This window comes from Athene cunicularia (assembly GCF_003259725.1).
Source record: "Athene cunicularia isolate RWA chromosome 28 unlocalized genomic scaffold, athCun1 chr28_part1, whole genome shotgun sequence".
NCBI lineage: Eukaryota > Metazoa > Chordata > Aves > Strigiformes > Strigidae > Athene > Athene cunicularia.
The window spans coordinates 159088-171999 of record NW_020799139.1 but is presented as its reverse complement, the minus strand read 5'-3'; the positions used below and the strand labels follow the sequence as shown (position 1 = coordinate 171999).

Genomic DNA, 12912 nt, shown 5'->3' with positions numbered 1-12912 from the left:
TCAATGCAGAAAGCCTATTCCAAAGCAGCTTTCACCTAACAGTTTTGGAAGAGGTAGGAGAGTGAAAAGCTGTTCTGCCTGGCCATACTTTATCTCACTTCCCTTTTATTTCTTTTAATGAATATCGCTGTTCCTTCTTCTATCCCTTTTATCAACAGAAAAGGGTCTTGCTTTGCCAAATCCGCTTGAAAGCAAATGGTGGTGCAGTTAACCTATAAATCAACCATCACCATAAATTCTATTCTTTCTCCATCCAAAACTGCAGAGCTGTAAAACAGATTACATGGGATAGCAGAGGCAGGAAGGAAATTTGTGAGCTGCAAGGAGCCCATCACAGCCAAATGGCCTTCCCCTGCCCCTCCTTTCTCCCCCACTCCACCCCAAAAGCCTATAAATCTCTGCTATCAGGAGGGGAACACACAAACAGCAAATGTGCACACACACTGAAGAGCAAGACAACCTTACACACTTCACTGATACAGACCCTGGAGATCAAGGGAGAAAAGACCACAGAATCTTCTTTTGAATTTCCTAACGCCAAGAAATAGGGAAAGTAAAACTCAGGAAAAAAAAATTCTCTATGTGGAGCAAAATGAAAAGTCATAGTGTAACAAATTCAGAGTCCTCAGTGTCCTCAAGGGCAAAATGCATATGTGATTCCAGCTAGTCTAACTTTAAGAAACTCACAGGATCTCCAGGGTGCAAAGGTTTCCAAGATCCCAATAATCAAGGCTTATAATCACATCTGATCAATTCAGCAATTCAACCACCTTGTGCAACGGCCCCCTAAGGGAGTGTAATAGTTAGAAGGCAATAAATGATGGAAGGGACAAGTGCCCTTCCCCCTGCTGCCATACAATTAAGTATCAAACATTAAACCCAGCTGCTTTAAATGAGATTACATCAAGCTCACAACAAACTGCAACATATGTGAGAGTGTGTTAAAGCAGAGGGATGGTGCAGAATACCACATGGGGGAAATGGGGATAAGGACCCAGCGTCCCGCACTGAAAGTGAAGGAGGAGAGAAGCTGGAAGAGTTAAGCTCCATGAATCTATTAGGTCATTTTCCTTCTTCAAGACAGTTTTCGAGGGATTAACATTTTCTGTCCTGGGGGGAGGATAGGACAAGAGTTCCGTCTAAGACAGCTGCAGTGCTCCCTAAGACAACAATGAAAAATAAAATCAGCAGTGAGATCCTCAGCTTTTGCATATCTGCAGCTGCTTTAGTTTATGCTTTTAGCCAAGAATAAAGAGGGCTCCTTTTACAATCCTCTCCCAGGGGAACAATCACTTCTTGCTTTAAATCTCCCCATCATAACGCTGCTAGAAAATATGACATTTCCTTATTGATAGTGGCATCCCTAACAGATACTACAAATTTATTCAATTGTTGATGTTACAAGCAAGTCCTCCTATGGACTAGTTTACCTCAATTCCTACAGATAGATTTACCCTACACAAGGAACCTTGCTAGACACCTGGAGGAAAGAAAGCAAAAATTCTAAAATACTTTAACCAACAAAGTCTTCGGGTATCTCTATGTATTTTCAAGTAAGCAGTCTTAAGACTTTTACAAGACAGAATTCCAGAAATGTGGGGTTTTTTTTAAATGTAATTGTATCTGTGGCCACTGCTTTCAACTAATCATTCTATTTTAAAATTCCTTTGGTAATTTGTCCTTAATTCCACATAAACTGCTGTTCTGGCATAAAGTGTACTTTGTGATATCAAAGTCAAACAGATTAGCCATGATCCACTTTCAGCAAGGGAATGTTTTGGAGAGGAGACCATACAACTTAAAAGCTAAAGCTGGCTCCCTATTTTAATTAGAGGGGATTAAACATTCATCACGATAAGGAAACAGGGACATTTTATAAAATCAATTACTGTCCTCAGTGTCACTCTGGTTTAACACCTGCAGTTTCCAAGAGAGAGAATAGAGTGTAACATCCCATTAGTACTTACAGAAGGTATATCAAATAGTTACTATACAGCAAGATCAGTCACAAAAATATCTGAGAAAAATAACCTTATTACCTGTCAGGTGTTACAGTGTTGACAAAACAAGATAGAGACATTACATCTCCAAAGTGCATCCATCAAATTCACATTACTAAGATTTAAAGTTTCCTTCAGCACTTCCCTACCAGAGGAAGCCCTCAAGGTAGGTATTGCACAATTTTATAGAGAAGAAACGAAGTGATGGCGGGGTTTAAAAATATAGTTTTAAAATTGCAAGGGCTGAGATGCATACGTTCCTCAATAAAATGCCATAATAACCATGAAGTATGAGGCTTGGCATTCAGTTTTGTTGCTTCTGCATTATAAAAATCAGTCTTCTGTTAGCATCGTTTGACAATATGCTCTATTTTAGATCTTAGCATATGAATGTATAAGGTAATTATACATAATATATATAATTGATACAGTAAAAACTCCTACCACAAGGGGTTTAATATAGGGCTGCAAAATGAAATACATTCAAACTTTTGAAAAACCTGAAGACAGACTATGAAAAGGTTGTAATTAAGCTACTAACAGGAGAGAGACATTTTATTGTAATTTGAGAAACAAGCAAGCAAGAGACTCAATCCAGCAGCTCCCTGCCTGAGAAGCTTAACACGAAGTTACACAACAGCTCCCAATTCCAGGTAGGTTTGGTGGGAAGTGCCCACACCTTCCATGCTACCTCTTTCAGCCTGCCAGACTGATTTTTCCAGTTAAAAACAGCAGCAGCGTGACTCCAATGCAGACCAGATGAAACAGTGCATCAGAAAAGATGATCATCTTCAGTATGAGGCCAGTATATCCCAGAAGGGGCAGCATGGGTACCTCTGCAGCAGCAATCATTATGGCTAAAGACACGTAACACTGCTCATTCTTCTTGGTATTACAAGACAGAATTTAAGAAATAAATGCACTGCAATCTACAGGCATAGATAAATCATTTAATGAGACTGGAAGCAGAGAAAAGCTGTGTTCCATTACCCCTTTCCTCTCCCTCATCACTGGATGACCCTTTACTGCTCAAGTACTTCACTTAGCGGCTGAACAATTTTTTAAACCCACGTCACCAGTGACACAACTCTGAGCAGACAACTCATATTGCTGCAGCCTGTTCTACTCCACTTAGGGGAAGAAACAGTACAAGAAAGTCTGTCACTGCAGAGAAGTCCTGCTGCCAAGAGACACACATTAATCAAGGAGTTGTATGACCGAGCAGATGCTCATTAGGTTGCACAAAGAAGCCATCTTCAGTTGTCGAGCCACAGACTTTAACTCTCACCCCAACAGTACCCAAAGCACCTGTTTTGTAAGAGGTATAACCCAAAATTCCAGAGACAGAAGTCAAAGACACATATGAAATAATACTTCAGTAACTTCCCCAACCCCTGAGACGGATTATTTTCTCAGCTTATCCGTGTCCACTGAGGTGGTTTCTCATAGTCTGAGCATCTCATCCAGACCTCCCTGAGAATGTACTTCACCTCTTCCACAGCAAATAAACATAGAGATTTCTTGTAGAACCCACTTGAATGAGATCTGGGAGGCAACCTCAATCAGCTCAATTCCTTTCTCACCTTGCTTTCACAAGGAAACAGAGCTGGTGGGTTCTCACCACTCCTGCGTGCTACCCTGCAAAGCGGGGCTTTAGTTGCACAGCCTGGATTATTAAAGTAGCCCGAGATAATTTATGAGGGACATGAAGAAAGAGTTACGGTTTTTAACAGACAATTTTGAAGCAGAATACTATCAATATACAGAGTCCTTGGTTTCACTATATAAATATCTCTGACAGCCAAACAATAACTCTGCCTCTTATTTTAGAGCTCAACCCCAAACTGGTAGACTTCGTAACTCTCCACACTCCTGCTGTTCCCCGAGGTGCTTCTAAGATGATCACTGTCAGAGTCAAAGAGTCTATAAAAAGGATGAAGGAAGCTGGGAAATTTCCACAGAGGTGGTGCCAGAAAAACAGAACTAACATTTTAGCCATCTTTGAGTAAAGCCACACTGCACCACTGGAAGTTCATCACTGAAGTCCAAGAGCTCCCCCAGCTGAGCTCTGGGATGACTGCAGCCACAACCAGAAGATGGGTGATCGCTCAGGTAACTGGAAAGTTCCAGGTCTGCTCAAAGGGGTATTCATTCAGATTTACTCCTCAGAAGGCAATGCTTGCTCACAGAAGAGCTTGAGAACTCATTAACAGAAGCTGTCATAGTGAAGAACAAGGAAGAAATGACTTGGGCAAGTGGCATACTCTCGCCTTATGCTTAAGGCAACATCAGGGAGGCCTGCCAAACCAGCAGTGGCATCCTGTCACAATACATCCAGTTTTGTGTTACACACTGTCATCTATATAAGAAAACTCAGTTGAATGGGAAAACGTTTTGCCCAAAACATGGTCTGTCCTCAAAATCCTCACTTTCCCCCAATGACGTAGTTTATAAAACTAGTTACTATAAAAGAACGATACAAACACAGAATGGCTGCATAAAAATCCTCCCCTCCTTTTTAAGTGGGGCAAAAGTACAGGATTTAAAAACAAAAACAAAACAAAAAAAAAACCCACAACAAACAAACAACAACAAACCAACCAAAAAACAGCCAGGTGCAGAGCATGTTCCTGCTTTGATCTGAGCTCCTTTAGAAGGGGATTTTATGATTTCTCTTCTCTATTCCAATTATAAGCAGCAGTGACTGAACTCTTCAACAACTGAAACCCCTCTTAGGGGAACATCAGGTGTTCCCCAGCATCTCCCCAAAATCCTCAGCAGCCTAGACAGAAATAAGAGCTATCAAGAACTTTTAAGATCCAATATTTGCCAGATACAATTTTCCATCTACAATTTCCAGTTCTTCCCGATTCTTACCCCTTCATACAAACACGCCACACAAAGGTGTTTCAAGTTTTACTGTTTGGAAGGTTTTTTGTTCATTTCTCTACTATGTGATCCGTAGTTCCCACAGAAACAACAGCAAACATAAGGACATCAGGAGAAAACACTGTTTAGTAAAAATGAGGCCACGGCTTCAGGCAATGAGTTTATCACCCTTACAATATACTAGGTATGTGGATCTCCACATATTGTATCTACAGTACTCAGAATAAAAAAACCCTCAAAACCCCACCACCCCCAACAGAAAAAAAACAAAACCAAGCTAACAAAAAACGCCAAAAAAAAACCACCCACCAACAAAACTAAACAGCAGCATAAAGTTCCTAAAATGCATACAAGAAGATAAACATTTTAGGCTGAGATACAAATACTTAATGTATACCTCATTTCACATCTGTTCTCTACCTCTTGCTCACAACATGAGTTTGGGGAACAGCTGTTATTTTCATGCTGTAACCAACTTCTCTTTTCAAGGTAACCTGTTCTTATTTCTACTTTTTGAAAGCGATAACTCTCTACTCTGGGCTCGGAACAAAACGCAAGCAGAAGGCAGATGAGGCCGAACTGATTAACAGGCAGGCATGAAAGGAGCAGCCAGAGCCAGCCACGATCGCATGACCCTAACGCAGAGCTCGGGGCGGTTGCTCGTACAACTCTTCGGAGCAGCCACCTCTCTGTGCCGACGGCTGAAACCACCACACCGAGGGACGCTGGCTGCGTCTGCAGTCACTGCGCTGCCTGGGCGCAGGAGAGGAACAGCTTCTCCTGTGTGCTGGTGGCACCATCTACTGGAGATGGGGACCGAATAATAAAAGTGGGTTTGATGAACTGCTTCTGAAGAATAAAACTGACAGTATCTAAAATGAGAGCATGTCACATTTCTTTCCTAATCCAGAGATATGTTTCTTGAGATCAAGCTTGTTTAACAGAGGCATCACAAGAGATTCTGCAAAATCCTTGTGCATCTGCCTGAAAGAGGGAGACCAAGAATCAGGTATGCTGGGGAAACCGATTTTCTGACGTGTTGGAAAGATGTTTAAAATTCACATTAAGACTACAGATGAACATTACAGATTCAGCCCATCCTTCCACTCCTTTTCAAGACTGTAAAAGAACACTATATCCATTCATTACAGCCTCTTTGCTGTAGTAGCTTTTATATGCCCACAGGCACTAACAGCCTGGAGATACTTGGTGTCACCAGGGACTCATATTGCAGAGAGATGGGAGGATCTTGTCTGCCACTGCCAGAGCACAATGACAGGAGCTTCACAGTGACATTTAAGCTCTAATTTGCACGCAAATGTCAATATTTATTAGTCACATCAAGATCTTAAGCAAAGCTCTTCTGGGTTGCTAAGCTTCTGTGGTTATACTTTTAAATAAGAGGCTTGAGGAAAGAAGAATACCACCTCTTGGTAACTTAATTCCAGATTTCCTAGGTTCTTAATTTCATCCCTACCTATTGATTGTTTTTGTGGAAACTTATTTCCAACCACTCTATGCATCAACAGTGTTGAAAAATGCTTATTGTTATTCTAAGAATTTACCATGAAAAAGTAACCTTTTGACATAGCTTGTCCCTGGAGTTGTAAGCATAGTTAAATATGTAAATAATGGAAAGTTTGAAGCAACAGATGTTTCCTGCCTACAGCACAATGCTAGAACAACAGTCTTTGACTACTAAAGTGCATCTGAAGCATCCACACATTCCCATCACCATTTGCTCTTCTACATTAGTTTCCAAAGAGCCCCAGGTGCTGAAATCTGTTTTGACTTGTGATGTCAAAAAGTCTCCCTAATTCTGTTACTCTTCCAGAAACTCAGGAATTAGGCCTGTGAGCAAGTCAGCACATAAGAAAGCAAAATTCCTTTGAAACGTGGAGTAGGAAGGAGAGGAGGTTAAAAAAAAAAAAAAAGGGAAGTGAGAAATTAAGTAAGCCTGACAGAATTAGGTAGACCTGAAGAGAAGGATATTGCAGTGACCTCTAAGTGAGGGTAAAGGTATGTAGCCACTGTTAGTACTCTATCACTTACCAGGATTTTGGCTCCCCAAAATGCAAGTAGTTGATACTGTAGAGATCCATGTCCTCTGTATGCCAAGCAAATGTTGTCTTCCACATCCCAAAGTAGAGGTAGGGAGTGTTTACACCTTCTATGATAATGCCACACTCGTGTTCCACCATGTCTAAGAGGGTGTTCAGATTGCCAATATTCCATTCTTCCACGTCCTGTAATTCAGAAGAAATGTTTTGTACTGGAACATATCAGGACTTGCTATAGCAGTATAATAGCCCACAGCTTCTTTTCAGTGCCTTAAAATGTGGATATCCTAGTGTTATCTACATTAATTTAATTCCACCTGCTTCCACAAAGCTTACTTTTAATGTTCATCAATAACCATGAAAAGGATGAATTACCACTACTTTGTGGCAAAGGGATTGATTACTCACTTCTCACTGAATGTGTTCTCTGAAGAGGCACTTGTACTACCTGACACCCTACCATTAAGTAACTGTTCCACTAATAAACACAAGATAAACTAAGGGTAAAACACACCTCTCTCAATGACATATTGTGCCCAGATGTTCTTTGCCCGATGAACATGTATCAGCTGATGAGAAACACTAGACTTTAATGTGGCCAAAGTGGCAGAGGCCTCTACATCAGCTCAATGCTTCAGATAAACAGGGAAGACAGTTTGGTTGTTACCACTATTTGAACAGAAAGAACAGTTAAGTTGTTCTAAATCTGACAGCTGGTTTCCTCTACTTCAACATGAAATAGAGAAGTCACATAAACCGGTACAAACGTTTAACCTTGAGATTGATATTCTGAGAAGTAATACAATCCCCAAAAGGGAACGAAGAGTCTCCTTGACACCCCTTCTCCCCAGCGTACTTCATAGGCATGCAAGTAACTGATAGGTACAGGAGCAAGCCCAGCTTCATGGCTGGAGTAACTGCGAGACAGTGAAACTCAAGCTGCTCAATCCTGAAACTTTCTAAATTCATCTGAAAAAAACACCAGGGGCAGGGGAACAAGGGCTGAAGGAAGGAAGCGGCTGAAAAGTGAGATGATGCAGAGAGAGAAATGTTTTTCTTAACTCTCACACCTCAATGCTTGCAGCAACATCAGTAACTGCACAGCAGGAAATGTTCTTTAGGTGCAGCCGGTAATTCAGTTGGTTAATTTCTGTTTATAGGAACTTGAAGGAAACAGTACATATTCAGTGCACTACCTCTCCTAAAGCTTGAATTTGTGCCTGGTTATGTCACCTTCCCTGATCATACCCTGGCTAAGAATGTGACACTCTCACCAAAGCACCAAATGCTATGGATAACTTCGATGTCCATGGCTGTGAAGGCCTCAGATATCTAAGTTTATTCCAACTAATTCCATCTTAAACCATACTGATAATAAAAAGATAGTTTTTACATTAGCATGCAGTTTACACAGCAGACAGACAACACTCAAAAAAAAAAAAAAAAAGCCGCCACTTTCCACTCAAAAGAAAACTACAAAGGAAGGGCTTTAAATTAGCTGCCTAAACAGAGTAAGATAAGCAACCTTTATCATTTACAGCAGAAGAAACCACAAGAGAATTACTTTAAGCACAGGATGCAATTTCAACAAGGAAAAGCAACAATTTGAACTGTAAAATAAATCAGCACACAGGTGCATTGTATCCCAATATAGTTGCCTACAAAGAAAAAAAATCCAAATGCAAATATTTTAGTTGTATTAAGAAACAAAAAAAGTATTTCTGATGAAGCACCCAATTCCTTGAAATGCTGCTTTTTTATGGCTCTCTAAGGAAAAAAAAAAAAAAAAGGCAAACAAAAAAAAAAAAATCCCAACCCCTAGCATGATAGAGATCAGAATCTGTAGCTTACTTCTAATTCACCTATATGCCATCACATATATCTGGGCATATCATTATGATGCCAGCTGAATTTCGTCTACCAAGCTCTTCTGCAAGCCATCTACAATTTTTAGCCACATGCTTCGTAAGAACTCATTTTTTAAAATCACCTTTTTCTTCATTTTTCTAGTAAAACTAAGCTTTTCCAGCTTCCATTGTCTCTATGATCCTAAATCTCTGGGGAAGGTGGGAAGTTTAGTCACACTTTTGTAATGAAAGAAAAATAAAGATTTTGCGCTTTTTTTTTTTAAAAAAAAAGTCACTAAATCAACTAAATTCTGAATTACTGTTCCTTGGGAAAAGAGCAATAAGGAAGTCAGTGTCCATGTGTAGAATAAATAAAAGAGGAGCATTTCACTTACTGCATCATACAGTGAGCCACTAATATCAGCTCCGTAAATTGGGGAGACAAATGTGAGATTCTTCCAGTACTTGCGCTCCAAGTCTTCAAAATCTTGATGGCGTGGAGTACAATACCTGATAAGAACATGGGAAATGTAAGGATGTAAGAAGTCCTAAGGAACACTCACTACAGACAGATAAATGACTGAAAAGAAACACACACTTCTAAGTAGGCACACTCAGGTTACTGAAGGTGCATTTAATTTTTAATTCTACTCAGATTAATATAATTTACTGCCTTTTAAATCTTTCTACAAAACCTCTTAGTGCATACTAACAAAGGATCTGCACTTATGTGATGCACCAGATCCCCCATCTAAGGGTGCACAAGATGAAATTATTACACAGGGAGCCGAAGGCAGGTAAAGCACTCATGTATATGCTGTACTACCAGTATTTCTAAACTGATTGCATGATGTCTGTAATGCTCGAGCTAAAATCCAAGGTACTCCCAGAGCTCTGGGAAAGTAACTGGAAAAAGGATGCAACTGCAGCTTGGACCACTTGGCGCGTCCCAGCTAACTGAAGTGCTCCGCAGTGTTCCCCGTCACTTCAGAAGACTCTCGTGTTATTAGCTCCGGCACTCCAAGGTACTTGTATTTCTGCCTCAGCAACAGAACATGTTTTCCAGAACAACCGTTAATATACCAAGAGCTCTTCTTTGACTCCCAAGACATTCTTTTCAGGCAGATTCTTAGCCAAATACCGACTTCGAAGAATCTTTCAACACCAGCTCCCAGAAAAGGATCTAAGATACACCAAAAGCCACCAAGTTACAAACTTGTTTGAGATTCTGGATGTAAGCTTTTAAGAAAAAGCTGTTTCTTCAAAAACACTTCCTATTTAACAAGGCTGCACCTTCTTTTCAGCTTGTTTCTAGAAAGAAAAGCTTCTGCACAAGCCCCCCATTCACAACGTAAGCATCCCTTCACACCAACGTACTTCTCACTGTTAGCCAGACGCCGGTATTCTCCCACAGTCATAGGCTTCTTCTGTATATTATACTGGGTGAATAACCCCGACTGTCCGGTGACCACTTGCTGAATAGGAGCTGGGATAACCATGTCATCTATGTCATCATAGGTTTTTCGAGGTTTCCATTCCTTAGGAGGAATCACCTAGAATTGGGGGGGAAAAAAAAAAAAACAAAAACCAATAAAACATTTCACGCTCACAACAGGCAAACGCAACTTCTACTGAAGAAAAAACGGTTGAAGCGGAAGGTATTTTGTCCTGCTGCTGCAGGTTATCAGATAACAGCAGCATCTCAGATAACCAGCACATATGACAAGACACCTGCTCTGCATCAGCTGGAGCAGAGGACTAGCTGACATGGTCAGAGGGCTGATCGCCGGCCTGCTCGCGGTCCCACCGGAACAGTGGCACAGAAGATGGTCAACGATGATAAAAGATATCTAGTTAGACATCAAGTAAATGCACTGCATGCCAGAGGGACTGCACATGCTTTCCCTCCAGCATGGCATTCCTCTCACCTACCATTCCACAAAGCTGCATGAAGGCTCCAGCAGCTTTATCGCATGTTGCATCTCTACAAGTCTGTAACTTTTTATAGCAGCCTACACAGCTATATTCCATCCAGAAGATCACTTACACTCCAGCTTGCTTGAGGGGGTGGATTTTGTTTATTTGTTTGTTTGTTTGTTAACTAGGAAGGCTCAAAATCCTATTGCATTACTGCTGTTGATGTTTCTGTATTTGTAGGTGACACACTGGAGACCAACTCCTTAAATGAAAAGGAATAAGGGGTAGAGAAGAACAAAAGAAAACCATGGGGAATGTGTCCAGAACTCTTTCCTCACTCTTGGAAGCTGCGCAAAAATACTACTGCAAAGCAGTGCCGAATCTGTAAGAAAAAGCTGTAATTTTCAGCAGAAGAGCTGCCAACAATTTTAGGCTCGAGATCAGAGAACAATCAGTAGGACATTCAGCGGGCACATGGAATGAAATAAAAAAAAAAAATCTCTGCAATCTAATTTGGTGTAAGGATTAACCAAAAAAAGTTACGGGAATTGGAGAACAAGTTACTGATTTTTGTGGACATGGATCCTCCAGGATATGATGAGTTCTACTTCCATTACAAGGCTCTATTACAGCTGCAGTTCAGAGACACACAAAAATTAACGTGAAATGCTCAGATTTAGTCCTACAAGTACAGTAATTTCTGTACATCATCTGGAATTCACCAACAACCTTTATTAAAATAATCTACCTTAGTGAACTCATGGAATGTAATTACTCATACACTTGAGTGGACAAGGAAACGTTTCACAGAGAGCTTTTTATCAATACGCAGCTCTATTTAGAACTGTAATAGAAACAGTAATTGACCTATGTTTTAAAAGAAATAAGAATTATTTCATGCCTAACAGCGCTGTGCTTTATTAAGTTCTACTAAATACCATACGTAACAACTACCTTGTCAGAACAAACGATCTCCCTCAGCCTGTGGTGCAACATGACACAGCCACAGAAATACTCTTTCTAATCAGTTAGTCCTGATTTTTCCAAGCAGTTGTATGTCAAGTACTGGAATCTGGAAGACTCGCATGAGTTTTCATAATCAGTTTCAGTGTAAAAATGTGGATGGGAAGGAAGCAGAAAGATGTTTTAGAGCTGAAGAACTGCTTCCTAAAGTTCAAAAGGGCTTTCGGGTGTTCTGGGAATCACATACAGGACACATTTACAGGTCTGGATTCATGTTAGAGTAAGGTGGTAGCCAAGAACACAGAAAAGACAAGAGTAAAAAGTCTGTCCCTATTCACACAGATGTGATTTAGGCCTTCTCCCCCATCAAAACCTAAGGAGACTTCAAAAGCCTGATCCTTTACTCCGCACTCTGGGGAAGCTGAAAATCTCATGCCTCCAGCCCTCAAGGACCACGGCTACCACTATCTGTATCCTCAGCAATCCTTAACCCATCTCTGCAAGGGCTGGGAATGTCCAGTTAAGGATCAGGAAAAGACATCCTAGAAATAAACACTTCTTCCACTCTTACAAAAGGCCCGTAACTCCTCTGCCTTTCCTCTCTCGGTAAACTGAAACAGAGATTTTCAAATTTTCAAAAACACACTCTGCTTGATGGCATGAAAGCAAACTGCTTCCAAGTGACATAACTTCCGAGACACCTTACACAAAGCGGAGCCTCGGGAAGGCAGCCTTCAGGAAGCTTTCAACTACCTAAGCTAGGGCAACTCACCTTGGCAAGCCCTGCTCGGTGAGCTCCTTGCGATTCCATGTAAGCAATGTATTTCCCAAAGTCCCGAAACTCCTCCAGGGTAGGACGAAAGGTCATGATCTTACAGCCGGGGTTCTGCGGACTTGGGTTTTCCGACCCCATCCTTCTAGGCTGGCGACAGTTCCTGAAGAGGGGAAACAAAAAGGCAGAAAGAAAGAAAGAAAGAAGAGAGGAAAAAAAAAATACTGGTTAAAAACCTTTGTTTTCTTTCTACTTGCTTTAATGAATTTCACAGAAAGGCATGGACATATTTTTCATTTCTCTCCCCTACTCCCCCAATAAAGTATTTGTGTAAGTACTGTCCCCTAACACAGATATGAAGAGCTTCTGCCCCAAAATCCACTTACTCTATTTGTTAGCAGGGCCCTAAGATGGATCAAGTATCAGGGGAACTCCTGATACCGGTATCATCTGAGAGATCAGAT

General features: G+C 40.9%; 1 protein-coding gene across 2 annotated transcripts in view; it reads right to left on the bottom strand.

Moving 5' to 3' along the window:
* The window catches only part of KDM4B (lysine demethylase 4B), a 78176-nt gene extending 65565 nt beyond the window's left edge, over positions 1-12611 (bottom strand). For both annotated transcript variants that reach the window (XM_026864977.1, XM_026864978.1), the window contains exons 1-4: positions 12449-12611; positions 10174-10349; positions 9192-9306; positions 6942-7135 (exon numbers count right to left, since the gene is read on the bottom strand). In XM_026864977.1, the coding sequence (XP_026720778.1) occupies positions 6942-7135; positions 9192-9306; positions 10174-10349; positions 12449-12589 (626 nt within the window). In that variant the 5' untranslated portion in view covers positions 12590-12611. The remainder of the gene's footprint in view (positions 1-6941; positions 7136-9191; positions 9307-10173; positions 10350-12448) is intronic.
* Between the last annotated feature and the right edge of the window lie 301 nt (positions 12612-12912).